The sequence below is a fragment of the Corylus avellana genome, chromosome 5 (assembly GCF_965113065.1).
Source record: "Corylus avellana chromosome 5, dhCorAvel1.hap1.2, whole genome shotgun sequence".
NCBI classification, from domain to species: domain Eukaryota; kingdom Viridiplantae; phylum Streptophyta; class Magnoliopsida; order Fagales; family Betulaceae; genus Corylus; species Corylus avellana.
The window spans coordinates 26,307,257-26,327,970 of NC_142494.1; the positions used below are offsets into that span (position 1 = coordinate 26,307,257).

Below are 20,714 nucleotides of genomic sequence, written 5' to 3' on the forward strand. Positions count from 1 at the left end.
CAACTATTCATTGTTGTATGGATTTTCTTAGTCTGATTGTTAGTATTATTATTATTTTTTTAATTTTTAGTTTGAAAGAATATTTTAACAAACGGGCCTGAGGATTTGTGGGCCCATACTTCAATAAGCAAATGTGTTGGACTGACGACCGTGGGCTTTGTTAAGGGGAAAGAAGCTCTTTCTTTAATTTTCGGTGAAAATTAATAAACGAGTAATTTACGATCAATAAGGATTCGTTTAGGAAATTAGAAAGTGAGAATTATCATAAAACCTGAAATAAATAAACCACCTCTCTCTCTCTCTCCTCCCTCTGGTTCACCCTAACTGCCACGCAGAGAGAAGATGGAGTTGCAAATGAAGGTGGCGGAGGCGGTGCACGTGCTGAACCACGACATCCAGTCGTGCAACCGCGTGGCAGCCAATCAATGGCTGGTGCAGTTCCAGCAGACCGACGCTGCTTGGGAGGTGGCCACTTCCATCCTCACCTCCCCCTCCCCCTCCCCCTCCCCCTCACCCTCCCTCTCCTTCGAGGTCGAGTTCTTCGCCGCTCAGATTCTCAAACGAAAGGTGCTACAATAGTTTTTGCCTATTGAACGGTCGTGTTGTTCGCATAATCGCGAGGAATTTGTTTGTAATTCCGTCGAAGTTTCTTCATTTTTTTCAAGTTATGCTTGGCATTGCAGATCCAAAATGAAGGCCATTATTTGCAATTCGGAGCTAAGGACGCTTTGCTGAATGCTCTTCTTCTGGCCGCCAAGAGATTCAGCTCGGGCCCTCCTCAGGTGCGTTTGACTCACTTTTTAGAGGGTTTAGGATATGGGTTTGTTTTATTTGTTTAATTTTTGATGGGTTTTTGTTGTTTTCACGGCAGCTTCTAACGCAAATCTGTCTTGCGCTCTCTGCCCTTATGCTTCGTGCTGTTGAGAATGGGAAACCTATAGAGCAGCTCTTTTACAGTCTCCAGAGTTTGCAGAGCCAGGATGATGGAAATATTGCAGTGTTGGAGATGCTCACAGTTCTGCCAGAAGAAGTTTTCGATAACCAAAATGCTGATAGCAAAATAAGTCCAGCCTGCAGAAGCCAGTACTGCCGAGAGGTTAGCTTTACAGACTCTTTTTATCTTATTGCTTTTCCTTCTTATTTCCTTTTGGTGGTTCCATTTGATTGGCCTTAAATTCTCTCTTGCACAGCTTCTCTCGCGTACCCCGACGGTTCTTGAGTTCCTGCTGCAGCAATCCGAGAAAAGGTTTGATGGAGGTGCACAACTTTATGAACCGAACAGAAAGATTCTGCGTTGCTTACTGAGTTGGGTATGAAAATTGTTTAAGTTCTGCTAATGGCTTATTCTGTTTAAACCCAATGCATGTTTTTACTGCAATCAAATAATGAGTTGTTTGCTGAATCAAACACTGGCTTGTGCTTCATTAGTTTTTACCTAAGTTATGACAAAATTTCGTTCTTAGTTTTGGCATGGTCTTTCTTTCTTTTTTTCTTTCTTCTTCTTCTTCTGCTTCTTTTTTGTTTTGTTTTGTTTTTGTTTAAATAATATGCAAATGCATCATATTGAGGCTTTCTGTCACCTCTGGTTTCCTATCATAACAACCCTCTCACTCTCAGGTTCGAGCCGGGTGCTTCTCGGAGATTCCTCAGGGCTCATTGCCAGCACATCCACTTCTAAATTTTGTATTCAGTTCTCTTCAGGTAAGCCTTATATTCTTAACTGCACTGACTGTTGAATGGAGTGTTAATATTTATGGCGGTCATGTATGTAATTAATAGCTACATTGTTGGTTATAGGTTTTATCTTCATTTGATTTAGCCATTGAAGTTCTCACTGAACTTGTCAGTCGACATGAGGTATGTCATACCCTTTCTCATGAACACTATGTAATCACTTTCTATATGTATGCATACACTTGGACCCACTCATGGGCTCTGCTGGGCCATCACCATGTGTTTAAGTGAAAACTGCTGGCCTGACTGGATCTCTGGCCTGATTTTTGCAGGCCAAGGCCAGAGAGAGCTGCAGGTGGGCTTGGTTCCAAGCCAGCCCGACTTGTTTAATCCTTTTAATATGTATTTTTATTTTTATTTATACCACTAAAAGTTTGTAACCTAAACCGTTAAAGGTTGAATCATAAATAGATATTCAAGGTCAGGGGTCTAAATCACATCAAAAAGCAAAATATGGCAAAATAGCATTAGAATTAATTGGACTGGACTGGACTGGACCAGGCAATTGATTTTCAAACCCAAGTTAGGCCTGAAATACTTTTAGGCAATGCAAAATCAACCCAGCCTAGCCTTGCGGTTATGGCCCAGGGGTTGAGAATCTGGGTGGGGCTGGCCAAGCAGTCTGGGCCATGTCCACCTCTAATAGTATATGTTTATGTTGGATGTAACCTACTTTTCTCCTATTGTATGCTATGCATGCCTGGTTTCAAGTTATTCAATACCAAGGGTTAATTGATTCATAAGATGCTCCAATTAACTCAATTTAACTAAGCTTTATCTCAATTTTTTGAGATCTAGTTCATGAATGTTTTCTTAGATCAGAAAAAAAAGGTTCTTTGAATTTTTTTGATAAGTAAATCAACCTAAAAAAGCGTCGAGGAGCTAAACCCAAGTACACATGAAGTATACAAGAAAGTCCCATAATTAGGGAGAAAAAGAATACAAGTCTAGAAATTCTGTTAAACTAGAAAAGCGAGGATTATTGTACACCGCCATCCAAGCATAAAGTGATTTGAACATAACAACTTTTAACTCCAACACCGATTTTTCATGATCTTCAAAACTCCTCGCGTTTCACTCTCTTCAAATGTACCACATCAAGCATAGAGGAACCATCCTCCAAGCTTCTAAAATGAAACGACTTCCCAATTGACCTCTTTAGCCATCGAACAATTCTACCATCCTTTGAGGCATGCCCCACTCTACACCAAAAAGTTGGAAGATCGAAACCCACAATTCTTTAGCTACTTAACAGTGGAGAAAAAGGTGATCTATGGTCTCCCTGCTCCTCTTGCATATGCAACACAAGTCTACCACTAGCTTGTGTATCTTTCACAAGCTATCCAAAGTCAACATTTTTCCTAATGCCATTGTTCACACAAAGAACACGACTATTGAAATAGCCCTAATTCTCTAAATGCTCTTTAAGAAATGGGGAGCTAACAAGAGTGCAAAGTGTATGATAGAAAGATCAAACCTTGAACTTCCGCCTTTTGGAAGGGATCCAACATATTTTATTTGTGCCACCTCGTCTCAACCTCAAAGAGTACAAAAGATTATGGAATGAAGTGACCAAGTTCCACCTCCCAATCCGACATTGGTTTGGTAAAAGAAATATTCCACTGGAGATTGCTATGAGAGAACTGCACATGATTTGCCACTAGAGCCTCCTTATAGCGAACAACGTTAAACAATTTTGCAAAAGATGCCTTCAGGGGATAATCCCCACACCACTAATTATGCCAAAACTTTATCTTAGACTTGTCTCCCACCTCATGTTTGACAAATCTAGAAAACACCCCACTCTTTCTTTGTAATACTCTGGTCTCATATTGGGAAGATGAGTAGTCGACATAGAGAGTGAGTGGTTTATAAGAGATGTTGATGGGTGCTAAGTCTCACATAATTTACTTATTAGGTGAAACTGAGTTTATAAGTGATTCTATGAAAGCTTCAAATTGACTAATTCTTTTGGGGTGATAGTGCATATGTGGTTAGCGCTTTCCCTGGGTCGTTACAAATGGTATCAAAGCCACATAGTAATGCCACATGATGTGGCCCTGACGAGGGTGTTAGGGTTTTAAAGGGGGAAGGGGGGGATACCATGTTGTGAAAATCGATGACGTTCCAATGATTATATATAAAACTATGACTATTTTACCTATGTTATTTATTAAGAAATACTGACTAAACCCATGGTTATTTGGATTCCCTAATCATTTGCAACACAAATTAGCTACATGCTCTTAACCTAATGTTTTTCAAGCAAAATTGAATTAAACTCTATGGCTGTCATGCTAAGGTTAAAAATCTTTGCAATGCCTGTGATGCCTTTGATTACAATCTTATCTACTCTGAGTTGTGCTTTCTTTTGTAGGGGCTACCCCAAGTTTTGTTATGCAGAGTGCATTTTCTTAAAGAAGTGCTTCTTCTACCAGCTCTTAGTAAGGGAGATGAGAAAGTTATTGGTGGTCTTGCATGCTTGTTGTCAGAAATTGGGCAGGCTGTACGTGTTTCTACTCCCTCCGTTTCAAAATAAATGATAATTTTTCCTTTTTGGATTGTCTCAAAATATATGAAACTTTCCAAAAGTGGAACTTCTTACTTATTTGATTTTCTATATTATTTTCACATTTTCTCAAGAAGCAATCAAGATTCTTATTGAAAGTTGTCACTTCTAATATTAAAGGACATTTCAAGAAGATCACTATGCTTCTACATTTTCATTAATAATCACGCTATTTTGAATCACATCATCAATGTTGAGATAGAGTGAGTATCTTATGTTGTTCTTTGTAATTGCACAACTTAAAATCATTTTTGAAGGCTTTTGAATTTAACATGGGCGAACAGTTCTCTCTAAATTGTTTATGTTGTTACTGTTATGACAGTGACACAATGACACAACAACATTTGATGCTTACAATCACTACTTGATTTATATATATATAAACATTTTTTTTTTCTTTCTCATTAACATTTTTAACTTGTTTGATTTACACTAGGCACCATCTCTAATTGTAGAAGCGAGTGCTGAAGCACTTGCTCTGGCGGATGCACTCTTAAGGTGATATCTCAATCTTATAATTTATAATATATTGGTTTTTGTTCTTTAATATTTTGACAGGCAATGACCTATGAATATAAAGGTTTAATTGATAAACAATGTATCATTCAGAAACATATACTCATTCGGTGCTCCTGGGTGTCTCTAATGTGCTGACAGCTCTTTGTGTGAGGTTTATTATTTATAAGTTGATTTTGTGGAAATTAAGATTGCTTGGTAATTAAGCATGAAAAAAGCCTTTACAAAGGATAATATATTAGGGCATGTGATTTAGGAAACTTGCATAAGCATGTTTAAGATAAAACTTCGTCATGGATTGGCAATTGTGTTCCTACTTGAAGGTGTTTGTTTAGATCATATATTCATCAGATATTTGTTTTGTGATATGTCTAACCTGCTCATATGTCTACTGGCAGCTGCGTGGCATTTCCAAGTGAAGATTGGGAGATTGCAGACTCAACTTTGCAATTCTGGTACTACCGACATTGATTTAATTATTTTTTTTGGTGTATTTGTTTTCCATGAAAAGGTTGAACTTCAAATTGTTTTCAAGACCTTGATGCATTTAACTGATTAAACCTGTTTACTTCATTTTGTTTTGTTTTATTCATCTTATGTTTTTTTTTTTTTTGAAATTATTAGAAAGATGTTACTGCTGATGTATTCCGAAGTTTGGAGGCTTCTCCATTATGGACTTTCATAAAGAGCTTTGCTGTTTCCTGTCTGAGTTTGAATTTGGTTTTTTATTTTTCAGTCACCTTGTACATGGATTTATTACATCATAAGCCTTCCCTGACTTGCAACCAGGTAGTTGGATTTGGAGGCTTATATGATGCAAGTGTTCTGTTAATTTATTACTGAATTGCACTAGAAGTAAGCTCCAAAAAATGATGATACAGTATATGCAAACATTTTGAATCATATGTCTGATGTGTTCCCCAACTCTTAGGCAATTAAAATGAAATTTGATGGTAATTTATTACCCTTCTTTTTGGATCAAAGTACAATAAGAAGTTCTTAAGTTCAAGAAAAGTATATGTCTTTTAACCATCTCCTTGAACTTATATACTTGCTAAATTTGTGTATATATTTGCTCATTATGCCTTTTCCTATAAGAGCAAATATTACCCTTCGAGTATATGTCGATTATTCATTTTTTATTTTTATTTTTTAAATTTTAGATTTTAGATTTTAGCTTTTCAGTTTGGGTGTTTCTCTTGTATACTTCATGTTAGTATAATTGTGGCCCTTTTTATGCATTTATTTAATGAATTACTTAGCTATTAAAAAACGTAGTTTCTTTTCTCCAACCCCACCCCCCCAATGTTTGCAAAATAGTTCTGTTAAATTCTTGTTGGTTTGGCTGTAAGAGAAATGTATTGTAATGCAGTTTTTAATGGTTGCTTCCTGTTGTGCACTGAAGTTGTTCCCTTCTCTATTGTTTATTTCTAATAAAATTATTAGGTAAAAAAAAAAAGTAGTTCTTATGTGCATTTGAGTTGAAGATTCTGATATGTTTTGCTGCAAATTTAAGGCATGCTAATTGTGAGCATAATTTATCTTTCCCAGGTCTAGTTTTGCAAGCTATATTCTTGGCCTTGATGAGGATGGTCCAAAAAGTAGGAAACATGTGGAAGACATGTTTTTTTCCATATTCTCAGCTTTGCTTGATGCGCTTTTATTGCGTGCGCAGGTTTATCCTTGTCTATTTTCCTTGTTATATTGTAATTGTATATTGATGATTTTGTGTCGGTTTGATTAAAATATCTCTTCTTTTTTGGTAGGCGATTAATAGATGTTGCCTTTTGTTGGTTTCAATTATGTGGATGCCAAGTACATCCAGTTAATTTCAGGCATTTTCATCACACGTTGCTGCTTTGCCTTTTTGTTCTTAAAGTTTACATTTTTGAACATTTTTTTTCTTAAAATTTATAATCTACACGTTTAGATTGTATATTGACATATGCTACATCTGTGGTTCCTTTAAAGATTGATGGTTAGTTTTGTGGCAATCAAATTAAAACATTTGGAAGAAATTGATTCTGTGAATGGATATTCTATCCTGAAATAGAAAATGATTAATTGTTATATTTTAGTTTAGAACTTGAATCTCATTTGTCTTTGATTGCTCTCGAGAGCTATGGTTGGGGTTTATTTATCAGGTTTTCTGGTAGACATCCAAAATGCAACCCCCTTGGAAATATCTTTTCTGGTAGCTATGGTAGGTTTTATAGTTTATGTTCCTAACTTCTCATGTTCGAATCTTCTAGATCTTGTTAATTTTTTGAATTGTAGGCGCATTTAGGGTATTTGTCTCACTTCTATACTATTCATGTAGGAGGGCTTTGCCCTTTTCTTTCAATAAAATTATTATTCATCAAAACATCGATGTGTGTGTTGAAAACCTACTCCTAATTTACACGTCTACAAATTATTTTTTTCTTACACTTATGAGGCACATGCTCCTTAGCTACTCTTGATGTTGCTATATTTTGGTTTAATTATGTAAAGAGTTAGTTTGTGTAAGCTTGATACATTGTTGGCCTACTTCCTTACAACTAAAGCTTTTGGTACCAATGGTAACTAACATAGAATCAAAGTCTGGTTGTCTGTGAGGTCCTCAGTTCAGTCTTGGTGATGCACATTCTGTTGTTTTAGTTTCTGTTTTGGTGTTTGTTTGTTTCCACGTGCAAGATACGTAGTTGGTTCAATGCTATTGCGTGGGCCCCTGCATGTGGTGGCAGTGTTAGAGATAGTTTTAATGTGCTTAGTATACATTGTTGGCTAACTTCCTGATGGCTTAAGCTTTTGGAACTAATAATATTTATCATTTGATACTCAAATTTAAAGTACTTTAGGCTTTGCCAAGGACTAGTTCTGCTTTCTTAGTGTATTATTGCAAGCTTTTGAATACTGGTTGATTTCATGTGTTTAATGTGTTAGAAGTTTGAACTGGTTGTCCAATAGTTCTTTTTTTTTTTTTTTTTTTTTTTTTTTTTTTTTTTATAATTTATAATTTATAATTTTTATTTTATTTTTAAATCTATTGTTTGCAGAGTGTTTGTTTGCCAAATTTTAAGATCAGTTTGTATATCGTCATTGTGTTTCGTTATTAGAGTCATTTAGTTATTATTTTTTCTGAACAGAAATTTTTTTGAAGATGAATGATATGAAGAACATCTTGTCTTTCACAGGTGGATGAATCTACGTTCAATGACGAGAGAGGAAATCTTGACCTGCCTGATGGCCTTGTCAATTTTAGGATGAATCTTGTTGAACTTTTGGTTGATATTTGTCAAATTTTAAGATCAGCTACATTCTTACAAAAGGTGCCTGTTTTAGAGAGTATGATTTACTCTGTATATGTCTGAAGTTATTAATAATTTTTACTGTTTTATCATGATGTACTTTTTTGTTTGAGTGGTGGTATTATTGCGGTAATCACGAATTCCGGGAACATCCTGAATCTCTGTTTGTTCCATGTGGATTGATTGTGATCCTGTTAATGACAATTAAATCCTTAGATACATTTTTTATTTTCTAAAATTTCTCAATATAAGATATTATGGATATTAAAGTCTTAATGATTGTGGTGCCCTCCCTTTAATTCTTCCTATTTACTTGTGATGTATATTCGATTTACTTTGATATGCTGTTAGGTGCCCAAATCCATATCTGGAACCATTCAAATAACCCTTTTGAACCCTAATTGTATTTCTATCTGCCTTTTGGTCTACATTTCTTCCTATTAACTTTTAATATTTAATGTAATTGAAGCTTTTCATTGGTGGTTGGGCCTCAGCAAATGTACCAATTCCTTGGACGGAGGTGGAGAGCAAGTTATTTGCTCTTAATGTGGTGAGGACAGCTTACTATTTCTAACCTTAGTTGATTTTTCTTTTTAGATGTTGTTAGTTGTTGCATTAGCTAGTTACTTGTTAAAGTATTAATTAAATGATTAAATTTACTATTTTCTATCAGTTTAAGTTTTTGGGATGATTGGTGATTTAACATAGTGTTAGAGTTACTTTTCTGTGCCCTTTAACAACTCCTTACGTCACCTTGCAAGAGTGTCAAATCAGAGTGTTGATTGGTGTTTTCTTAGTTCACACAACACTCCAACCACCTCGTCAATACTCGTCTTGCTTGTGCTTGTTGATTAGAGTTTCTTTGTAAACACACGCATCGCCAAGCGCCTCTCCCGCCGCTGTCATTTCTTCCCATGCCTTAAAGTTTCTATATACATTTTATAGACACATGTACATGCAAACACACGTGTAGCTCTCTCTCATTAAGCAGTTTATTTAATTGTGATAACTATTTTATTTTAATTTCTTTTTTTCTTGGTCTCCTCCTCTCAAGTTGGAATGTTTGATGGTTTCTATTTCGGTGATCAAGCTGTATCTTTTTTTGTTAAGTAAATACGTTTAGAAAGAGAGACACCCAATTACACATGAAGTGTGCATGAGAATTCCTCAAGATATAACAATCTGAAATTCAAACAATCAGAAAATTCAAGAGAAGAGAAAGATGGAATACTGCGTCCAGCCTCATACAATAACCTCAAGAAATACGATTAATGGAAGAGAATGTTCTACACGATTAAGCGTGTAGCTGTTGCTTCTCTCGAAATTGACCACATAAGGCAATGTTGAATAGCATTCCATATTTTACCACTTCTACAATGACCCAAATTTCTTTTCCAAGAAGCAAGCAATTCAAGTTGTATCTCTCTGCTAGCTACTTAAATGGCTCAACCTGGGTCTGAACTTATTCAGAACCCTTATAAGAGTTCCAACCATTCAGATCTATAGATTTGAGTTTCCCTGAAGTTGGACCATGTCGATTCGCATGTATTGCCATTGTTATTTATATACTTTTTACCTTAATAATGTATAAATTTTACATTTCAGGTTGCTGAAGTAGTCCTACAGGAGGGCCAAACCTTTGATTTCTCTGTGATTATGCAGTTGGTGATAATGTTGTCTGTTAGAACTACTGCTGAGCTCAAGGGCTTCATGTGCATTGTATGTCTGACATTCCCCCTCCCCCTCTTCTTTTCTACAGTGCAGATTAGTTTCTAAAAGGAGTTTATTTTACCAGGGAAAAAATAGTAGGCCCTCAATCTAGGAGAATCCATTTTTGATGTGGTTCCTTCTTCTATGTATCTAAGATGCTTATTTCTGTTCTAGATGTACAGATCTCTGGCTGACGTTGTTGGTTCCTATTCCAAGTGGATAACTGCTTTTCAAACAAATTCTAGGCCCATACTGTGCGTACTCTCTTCCTCTATTTATCAGTTCATATGATTTAGATCCATCTATAATGTTCAAACAGTGTCTCTCCGTTTTACTTTGTATTATACATTTTAGGCATCATCTGATATGATGTGATGTCTTAGGGCCGAATGTCAAATAAGGATTTCAGTAACCAACCCCATATTGTTATAATGTGGGCTTTGTAGAGTTGAGTGTCTACCATTTGATCATATTATTGAATTTATTCTTGATGTGTGCTTTCAGCTTCTTAAATTTATTTTCCCTAGACCTTAAAACCAAATTATCTTTATTCATTATCATCTAGCATTACTAGATCTGGCATTAACCTTTTCCTTTTTGGTACTAATTTGCTATTTTCAGACTATTTCTTGCTGCAGGAATCTCAGAACCTTTGTCATCAAATGCTTGCGCCTCAGCCCTGCGTAAAGTTTGTGAAGATGCTTCTGCAGTTATTTGTGAATCTGCGAACTTGGAAATTTTGATGTGGATAGGAGAGGTGAACTAGTTTCTGTAACTATAGTTTGTGTTGAATTAATGTGTCACTCAACTGTTTATCTCTAATATTTTATGTCTAGGTGATTTCAGCACAATCAATTTTATCATGTATGCCAATTTTGTTGGCATCAGAATCCTACTTGATTTGCTTTAGAAATTTGTTCCATTACTGTTTGAGAACTTTTGTGTGTCCCAGGTTTCTGATTAGTGTATGTATGCTTCAATTAAGTTTGATCCAAGCCAATGGATCTTTGACTGTTTTAGTTATATGCATGACTGAGCATACCCAATAATGGGGCGGTTCTCAAACTGATGATAAATAATGGTTTGCAATCATTTGACTGCCAAATCTCATACAACTTTCATAATACTTGCCATACCATTTAACAGTTGTTAATTCATATATGTTCATTCTCTTGGTCTTCTCGCCAAATATTTGATGGAAATGCATATTCTGCTATGGTCCTTCCCTTATAAGTAGTGTTTGGTTTCCTAGGCTTTGGAGAAAAGGCATTTACCTTTGGAATATGAGGAAGAAGTTGTCAGTGCCATAAGTCTGATACTTGGTTCTGTTCCCAACAAAGAGCTAAAGAGCAACTTGTTGGCTAGATTGCTTTCTTCTAGCTACGAAGCTATTGGAAAACTTGTAAGTCTCTTTTGCATATGTTCTCTTTTGTTATTTATGATGCCTATTTGTTGTTATGGGGTTGTACTATGAGTTAGTGCAACAAAAAACATAATAACCAAATCAATTTTGGAGTGATTAAGATCTGCAAGCTTAATATTCTTTTAGGTTGATGAAGACAACAAACATTCTCTGAGACAGGATCCTGCTACTTATACACAAATTTTGAACTCTGCCGCAAGAGGGATGTACAGGTACTGTTATTAAGATTAATGAGTTGGATATCTTATGTGGAATCTTGCAATTTAGTTCTTGTGCTAGCTTGTTTTGTCTAGGACTAGGAGGGTAGGATTTCAGATGTTATCAGTAAGATTTGAGTCTTGTTAGAATAACACAAATGATATAATTCATTTCTTTCTGTCAATTTAGGTTTTTAGGCATGTAGTAATTTATTAGGGTGTCAGTTACTAGTCTTGACTTTGAAAGTTTGTTTCCATTCTATGCCTCAGTTATAAGTTAAAAAATTCATGTTTTTGGGAGTACAGAACCTTACACATGGAGGAGTTCTATAACAATATAAATGATTGAGTTCACCCTTTCACATTAATTTCGACTTTCAGAATTAGTAGTAATTTATCATAGTATTAGACCAGATGGTTCTGAGTTTGAACCATGTCTCCATTCTACACCTCCCATTTGAGATCAAAATTGCATGTGACTGGGGAGTCTAGGTACCTGATGGGAAGTGTTAAAATAATATAATTGATTTTCACTATTTCTCTGTACTTTAGACTTTTGGGATATGTAACTTATTATTACTGATTTGGACGCATTTCCCAACACATGATAGACTTTCTGAATTAGAAAATTTTGCATTCCAATTTGTAATGCTGTTAGAATTCTGCCTTGTCTAGTTAAACATTAGATATTTTGATTTAAGGGTTGATTCTTTTCCCCCTCTTATAGTGCATGCATTTTTGTTCTCAACTGATATGGGGGCTCTCTCATGCTTGAATATTCATTACCTTCTCATGAAAGTTATGCAAGTTCTCGTCTGGCTCTCATGTCTGATTGTGTCATTTCAGAATGGGAACTGTATTCAGTCATCTTCCAATGTCTTTGTCAACTGGGCCTTCTGCAGATGATCCTATACTTACACTTCTAACAGTTTTTTGGCCCATGCTGGAGAAACTTTTTATGTCTGGACACATGGAGAATGGTAATTTATCCACTGCAGCTTGTCGGGCTCTTTCACAAGCAATTCAATCTTCGGGTATGACAGAAGATCAGTAATTGTGGTTTTCTTGACAGGTTATGGAATCTTCTCTCCACAGAATATAATATAAAGTACCTGATTTTGTTTGATGTGCAGGCCAGCACTTTATGACAGTACTGCCCAGAGTACTTGATTGCCTTTCAACAAATTTTTTGTCATTCCAAAATCATGAATGCTACATCAGAACAGGTAGGGTGTTTGTATGATGATCTGCAAGTGGTGAAATTCAGTGTTATGGTTTCTTTGGTTTTATAAAAATGATCATCTTTCATAATACTTGCGCTTTGCACATTCTAAATGGATTACATTGTAAATGATACATTAGGTTATTGTTATCACATATGCATAATGTCGCAGGAAAGGACGAATTTAACTTCTGCCAGATTTTATTGAACTATTTCATTTCATTATCATCTCTCACAATGTTGAGAAACCTCAATTGTGTCTGAGCACTGAATCTTTTTCTAGCTATAATATTATTTGGTAAATTTTATAAATCCCACGGTGTTTGTTCTTGTTTGATTTCAAATGATGAATTTTTGGGGTTATAGAGCTAGATAGATTGTGGCACCATGACTTTTTTTTAAATTTTTTTTTTAAGTATAACAAATTTACTAAAAGGCGCAAGGGGCGCAACTCAAGTACATAGGAAGAATATAAGAAAAAACACCCAACAACATCAAGATCAAGGAAAAAGAGCACAAAAATCTACAAAGCTAGAAACTTCAAGAAGGGTGTTAACAAAGATTCCCTCTAAGAGGGATTTGAGTAAACCAATATTTAGATCCAAGCTCGTCTAAACTTCGAGCATTTCTTTTTCTCTAAATGCACCACATTAAAGAGGGGATTGCATTCCGAACATCATTAAAGTCATTCCAGTCATTCCAACTAAACCTTCTTTTTCAACACGACGGTAGCTCCACCACCTGTCTAAGCATAATTCACTCTACTCCAAGCATTTTAAAACCAGATTCCACATCTCTCGCAATATCACAGGTGAAGATGGAGGTGATAAGGAGTTTCGCCAGTCTTTTATACAAGATTAAATTATTACTATGATGTGATGGTTACAGGGATTATCTATAGTTAGGATTTTTCCTAAGGATGTTGTCCATGTGAAGAATGCCATCCTCAAAGGAGCCTTAGACCTCCATATGCTCTTTCAAGGGAACGTGTGGTCACCGTTGGGGAGAAGATTGACCTCAAAAGATCGTTCTTTTAGAAGGAACCAACAACACTTATCTTCTTCTCCTCCTCATCCTCACAAAGAATAGAGCACTGAAAAAAGAAGAAACAAAATCCACCTCCCATTCATGCACCAATCTAAATAGGTTCATGTCCCAATGTACCTCATCGTTATGCAAACATATGGTTTGTCACTAGAGCATCCCTATCCCTTGCAATGCCAAATAACTCCTGAAAGGAATCCTTTAACGGATGATTCCCACACCAAGTGTCATGTCTAAATCTGGTTCGAGAGCCATCACCGACCTGGATATTAATGAAACTAGAAAAGGAATCCCAGCCCGTCCTAATACGTTTCCTTAAACTCACCCCATAAGGCCCAGTGACAACTTTAGAGCACCACCCACTGGGAAACCTATCAAAGTTTTTATCCACGACCTGTCGTCAAAAAGTTTCTCTTTCTGCAGTATACCTCCATAACCGCTTTCCCAGTAGTGCCTGATTGAAAGTGAGCAAAGTCTTAATCCTATTGGCAGAATTAGATGGCTCTCTACCTACCTAAGAGAACAGAGTTGAGGAAAGATTTCTGATGATGGTTGGTAGCAGGTGGCAAACTACATGTTTGAGTATGCAATGCCAGTAGGAAAATATTCACGTATGTGAGAGAATAGGAAGCTGATGCATGTTACATGTGTGTATTTTATTAGGTGTTTCAAAATTAGAAATATAAGGTTGTGGCATTCCAAAATATTATTACTATAATTTAAGTATTTTTTGTCCGGGTTGCGCCTTTCACTTTTAATGATATATCGATTATTATCAAAATTAGCCTTTTCAGTATGAGCCACGTTGAGATGCACTCTGTTGGAGACGGTTTATAATCCAGACAACAACTAGAACCCAGGTTTAGACTTAAATCCTTACAAATTCCTTTAGGGTTTGCTTGAGAACAATACAAAAGATTAGAGTTCCACATTTCACAGACATCAGTCTATTGAACCATGATTCCTCAACTCCTATTAGAAGCTGCTTATAACTATGAACCTTGTAGGTCCCCCCCCCCCCCCCTTTTTTTTTGACTCTAATTAAACCCATAAATAAAGCAACCCCAAGAATACTTACAAAACCTAAAATCCCTGAAGGCCTCCTGTTCCATAATTTACTAAATTCCCTGATATAATTTACTAAGATAAAAACTCAGAATTATAAATTCCAAAATCAGACTAATAAAGCTTCTTTCTCTTTGAAATCCTGCATCAACAGCCCATGCAACATGATTCTTATGTTGCCTTCTTTTTTTTTTTTTATTTTTTTATTTTTTTAAAATGTTAAGACTTTGAGATTATAGAATTAACAACTATTCAATTATCAAGGTGCTAATCTGTTATTGCAATCACTTTGGTTATTTTTAACATAAAATAGAAAATACCTATTTAAAGAGAAAAGATGAAGAATTTGGAATGTCCTTGATAGTTGAGTTTATGGTATATAATTATTGTCTAGAAGCATGAAACAAGAGGGCTAAACATATTGAATTTGTCCTTATTCTTACGAAGTTGCCTTACTTGAAGACTGAATAAATTCTTGCGGTGCTAGTTTTTGATTTATTAAAATTCATTGTCAGTTGGCATATCAAGACCATGGAGATTCTCCATTATAACCATAAGACTTTTATGTATCATAGAAATTTTGATAGATAATGATTTTCAAAAAGTCAACATATTGAAACATGCAACATCAGAAGAAACTATTATGATTCCCACATTCATATCCTATACTATGTCAAAAAAGAATTTGGAACCTATATCATGTAATGTCAGCCAAGATTGAGGTTTTCTAAGACACGTGATTACTTATTTTCCTCTCTTTGGGATACATTATTTTCAGCTTCTATTGTTATTGAAGAATTTGGTCATAGAGAGGACTATGGACCTTTATTTGTCACCAGTTTTGAAAGATTTACGTATGCGTCATCAGTAATGGCTCTTAATTCTTCGTATATATGTGACCAAGAACCTGATCTAGTGGAGGCCTACACAAATTTTGCATCCATGTTCGTTCGTGGCTCTTCTAAGGTTTCATATGGCTTTCCTTCTTTTATTTTCGTATTTATAAGTAAATTCAATCTTATTTTTGTTTTTCAAGTGGGAAAAAAGATTTCCTTCCACAGAAGTTTAGAAATTAAAAGGATTGTGTTATGCAATCATTTCATTGAAATTTTCTGTTATTTGATGTGTTGCAGGAAGTACTTGCTGCATGTGGTTCCCTTCTTGAAGTTTCCTTCCAAAAGGCAGCTATATGTTCCACGGCTATGCATCGCGGGGCAGCACTAGCAGCCATGTCATATTTGTCTTGTAAGCATAACACATGCCTTTTTTTTTTTTTTTTTTTTAATTTCTGCACGCTGATTATCGTATGTCATTGACATATTAATTGCATTGTAGCTCAGCCATGTATTTCCAGCAAACAAAATGCACTTCAACATTTTAGCATTTTTAAAGTCATCTTCAGTTAAGGCATGATATATGTCAATTTTCTTCACAGCTAATTATGTGTCCTTTTGATTCTCTCTTCACTTCTCACTTCCAGTACTGGCTCAAATTATATGAAAAACTACTTATATGTGATCCACATGCTTAGGTGTTGAAACTGATGGATCTACATATTCCAAAATTAATATTTTATTCAATTTTCGGTAAGATTCAAGCTTAAGACCTACCCTGAGTTACCCATTCTTTAACCTCCTTGGCCAAGGCCTCGGGCCAAGACTAACAAACTGCCTTTCAGCTCAATCTGTTAAGCCCCTTTAGAAACACATCCAAGTTTCTTAATGGGTGGGTGCTACACTTGCTCGTTGGTTAATCTTACCTTCAGCATGCTTATATTGCCAGCCATTGTGTAGATTGTAGATCCCTATCTTCTGCTTTGCTTTACAAACAGGTTTTCTACTTGTGTGCCTTAAATAAGGGGAGCAAGTCGAGTCTCCTTGGGTCTTACATCAGCTGTCTTTGGTTGTAAAATCTCTTATTAAGAAGGGCGAATCCCTAAATCAAAGTAATAGGACCGTCAGCATCATTTTCTTTAGGTGCTTTCTATGGTGTATGTATATGCTTAAAACCCAGCAGTTTAAAGCATGGAGGAAGTTCATAATCATAGTATCGACAACTGCTGCGTTTTGTTATATATCTGTTTAAAATTCTAAGCAGACCACTAAATTATCAAAACATAGTCTACATTGCAGCTGATTTCTGTTATTCTCCATGAAGTTGGTGTTCCCAATGCTATGCAGTTGACCTTTACTAGACATTAAATAAAATTATGTTTCTATTACTGATCCTTTTACCCATATTATAAAGGGAAAAAAAAAAAAAAAACTGTGTAAGTTGTGTTACAAAAGTATGGTCGACAAGTTTCTTGAATAAGTTTGTGTCTGTTGAATTTTTATCTTTTTAGATTGCTGGGTTAATTTGAATTTTGTCAAGATGAGGTGTTTCAGATCTAATGTTGTTGAGCCTTTAGGTTTCTTGGATGCGGGCCTGGCCTCTTTGCTGGAGTGCGTAAGTTGTATTCTTGAAGGATCATTCAGTGCCATGGCAATTCAGGTCATATCTCGTAGTGGCGAGGGACTTGTATCGAATGTGGTGTATGCTTTACTTGGTGTTTCAGCAATGTCACGGGTAAATAAAATGTTCTTAATGTCTGTACATACACATGCACAGAGTAAGTAATATTTATGTGTAGGTGTCTATAGCCTATTTTTATGAAAAACTTTGTATAGTAGGGAATTCAATCAAATAAGTAAAAAAGCGTATAAAATGAATTTGTGTGGGTAAAGATTGAAGTTCCATTTTCTCATTATCTTCGAGCCAAGGATTTTTTTTTATTGGACCCTTTTTAATATTTGGGCTTTAGTTCATAGATATCAGACCCTGCAGGACTTGCACGAAGAACCAGAGGTCCAAGTATACCACCATTACTCTGCTTCACCAGAAGGCTATCTAGCTTGTAACAGACTAATATTTATACACCTGTTAGCTGTACCTTTACTAATGTGTAAACCCATGATTCCACTGTTGACTCAGTGACCTGAACTCTTGATTGGATTGATGTCTGGGTCAGTTCACAGCTCTGATAGATATGCTCTAGTCTCATAGTTTTTCCCCTTTTCCAAATTTGCTTTAAAATATTGTCAGCAGCAACATTCAAGTGCTGAAATTTTGTTAGCCACCAACATATTACACTGTTTATCCTTTTTTGGTCTTATTTTGAAGCTCTTGTCCTTAACATGTATAGTTTGGTTTTCACTTGCTAGCTAGTGAGTGCACCAGGACACGTGCATATGGTGTGGGCTTTAACGATCAGTTTGCTGCTTGCTACCTTAAACTTGAAAGCTAATGATTAAGAAACTAATGAGATATGAGATGTCTTGTGTTACTTGTTTAACTGCTACATGCAGACGTATCATGAAAGCAAAAGTAAATAATCCATTCATATAAAGCAACAAAAGAAAAGTTGGGGTGATAAAGGCAAAAGTATCTATGTTTTTATTTAATGGTCCTTTTTATGCACTTTGAAATTGAATAGCACTCCCTGGTTGTTCACATAACTATTGAGTCACACAAGTTGGTGCTGTAATGTGGATACTTACCTTCATATAAATTTCAACTCAATAACATAGCTATTCGTCTCTTGGGCATTTTAAGCAAACGATTTGACCAATTTAATGGCTCGTTAGTATGTATTCCATCCAATTCCTATACAAAAGAGAATGGAGTAATTCACTCTAAAGGGGACACCCATTTGCCTAATTGACAATTGATTTGTTAATGCGATTACATCCATATGGAATACAGCTAAGAAGTTATTTGCTGCTCCCTCTTTATAGGTTCACAAATGTGCGACAATCTTGCAACAATTGGCAGCAGTTTGCAGTATAAGTGAGAGAACTACCTGGAAGGCTAATCTTTGTTGGGAATCTTTGCATGGATGGCTGCACTCAGCGGTCTCTCTCTCTCTCTCTCTTGCACAATGTGTTTGTGTGTGTGTGTTTATTCCTGAGCTAGAAAACAGGAAACTTGGCCAATGCATTGCAAACTAGCTGGGGTTGTGTCTTCTGCCAAGTTGGTTGGCCTATGCATTGCATACTAGTTAGGGTTGTCTTCTACCAAATTGGTGGTCTTTGAGTAACTTAAATCCAGCTAAGTTAAATTGGGCAGGTTCAGTTTGGAATTCATGCCACTGTACCTAATAGTCCAAAATCAATTTGACTAGTACTTAGTAACTTATTTTCCACATATCTTTCAGTCTTAAGATTTACTGTCAGGAGATATTGTTTGGGTTTTGTTCTACTATATTATACGCAATTACAGGTTCATTTTCAGGATAGGTTATTTTGAACCCAACCTGAAACAGGCCCTTTTCCCGCCATGTTATGCATCCAAGAGGGAAGTGTGTGCCCTACTGGTCCTTAGGAGGTCATGTTTCATGTTAGTGCTTCCTGATGGAAAATGTAAGCAGGCAAACATATTAAATGTGGCTTGATGGAACAAACCTATATATTCAAATGAATTTAGAGTATGCCCAATTGAGGTTGCATCTGTGAGCTTAGTGGCAAGAAATTGATGATATATGAATAATGTATGACAAACTAACCTCCTGAAATTGGAGGTTCAAATTTGTCAAGTTTGATGATATCTTTGGTTCTCTCTCTCTCTTGCCTGATGATCGAGAACTTTCATATATGTAGTAGCATTGGTGAAATTCAAAACCTTCATTCGCTAAAGAATCTTCCATTGATCTATTTCCTTTAGAACCCCCACATGAAAAACCCATAGTCAACGTACTTACACACACGCTTGCACACTACTGTACTCATGAGTTACTTGTATCCAACGATCTGCTTACTCTGCTTTTGTAAATAGTCTCATGCATGCATGGCAATCTGTACTTTCTTTGTTTCTTCTCTTTCGTTTCAGATTATTTGACCGCTTGAGTTTTACAGGTGCATGGGCTTCCAGTTGAATATCTAAACCATGGAGAAGCAGAATCTCTAGTGCCAGTTTGGTTGAAAGCTCTTGCTGGTGCAGCCTCAGACTATCTTGAGAGCAAAAGCTGTGATGGGGGAAAAAGTAGTTACGGGCATATGCAAGGCAAAGGTGGAAGAGTTCTAAAGCGTCTTGTCCGCGAGTTTGCCGATAGTCACCGCAATGTCCCAAATTTGACTTGACTTGACCGCAGCAAATAATTTTCTGTTATTTTTGTATAGAGCTGATCCAGCCTGCAGCTTCAAGAGCTAACCGAGCCTTACTCCCCGTGGCTGACAGCACCTGTAACATTTGTTGTAAATTGACGGCTTGCTCTAAAGGTTGGTCAATCAATCTTGGTGCCTATTATTTGAGCGATGTCTCCACATATATACATATATTTTGATCCATCTTCTGTAGTCTTGTACAGTACTATCATGTCCCCAATTTTGTCATATCCCCGGAGGAGATTAGATTTTTTTCAATGTTTAATTTAATTTAATTAATTAATTATTTATTTTTAGCACGGATCAGATCCCAATGTCACAATATATTTCTTGTTCTCATGCTGCATGGCACATTGTCGCAGTTGCAGATGGTGTAGCATTGACGTTGCGTAAAAGGCCAGTAAAACATGACTTCCGCTTGCTGCTTTAGCTATTGAATATCTTGAAAAGGGAGAGACCATTTTGTCAACTTATTGACCAATACCATCCGGTGTTTTTGGCATGGTTATGCGCCATGCAGATTAGAGATACACAGCAATTAGCAATTTGGGCAATTATCATGAGATAATCTATATGAAATTTTATTGCTTAAATAAATTTTGAGAGCTGCCCGGTCAGTTACTCCGACATTCAAGTCGCACATGAGCTTTCTTATAATGGTTGTCTAATGTCCAGTTAAATGTTGTGGATCTCAATCTGGTTATGAAGGCAATTTTTTCTACCCAACCCAAACCCGAGGAATGAATTTATTTACATGACAATTCATATATACACCGGTACTTTGGTTAATGCCTATTGCGACA

At 36.1% G+C, this 20,714-nt stretch overlaps 1 protein-coding gene across 2 annotated transcripts; it reads left to right on the forward strand.

Annotated features, from left to right (window-relative positions):
* Positions 1 to 290: 290 nt before the first annotated feature.
* On the forward strand, positions 291 to 20,210 carry LOC132183342 (ARM repeat superfamily protein). 2 transcript variants are annotated; one of them, XM_059596762.2, is made up of 24 exons: positions 291 to 567; positions 684 to 782; positions 872 to 1,096; positions 1,191 to 1,310; positions 1,618 to 1,701; positions 1,798 to 1,857; positions 4,112 to 4,240; positions 4,740 to 4,801; positions 5,218 to 5,274; positions 6,371 to 6,494; positions 7,996 to 8,130; positions 8,579 to 8,659; positions 9,715 to 9,828; positions 9,994 to 10,073; positions 10,441 to 10,576; positions 11,072 to 11,221; positions 11,369 to 11,454; positions 12,286 to 12,473; positions 12,573 to 12,665; positions 15,549 to 15,736; positions 15,904 to 16,015; positions 17,181 to 17,338; positions 18,547 to 18,663; positions 19,663 to 20,210. In XM_059596762.2, the coding sequence occupies exons 1-24, from the start codon at positions 343 to 345 to the stop codon at positions 19,885 to 19,887; spliced, it is 3,048 nt and encodes a 1,015-aa protein (XP_059452745.2). In that variant the 5' UTR covers positions 291 to 342; the 3' UTR covers positions 19,888 to 20,210. The 2 variants fall into 2 exon arrangements, with proteins under 2 accessions (XP_059452745.2, XP_059452746.2); XM_059596763.2 differs by lacking the exon at positions 1,798 to 1,857.
* The last annotated feature ends 504 nt before the right edge of the window (positions 20,211 to 20,714 follow it).

Bases quoted from the DNA above. Each gene is read 5' to 3' on its own strand.
- LOC132183342 (XM_059596762.2), top strand. From the start codon at position 343: ATGGAGTTGCAAATGAAGGTGGCGGAGGCGGTGCACGTGCTGAACCAC. The intron at 4,802-5,217 runs GTGATATCTCAA...GTCTACTGGCAG, and splicing joins CTGGCGGATGCACTCTTAAG to CTGCGTGGCATTTCCAAGTG. The intron at 9,829-9,993 runs GTATGTCTGACA...TTTCTGTTCTAG, and splicing joins TCAAGGGCTTCATGTGCATT to ATGTACAGATCTCTGGCTGA.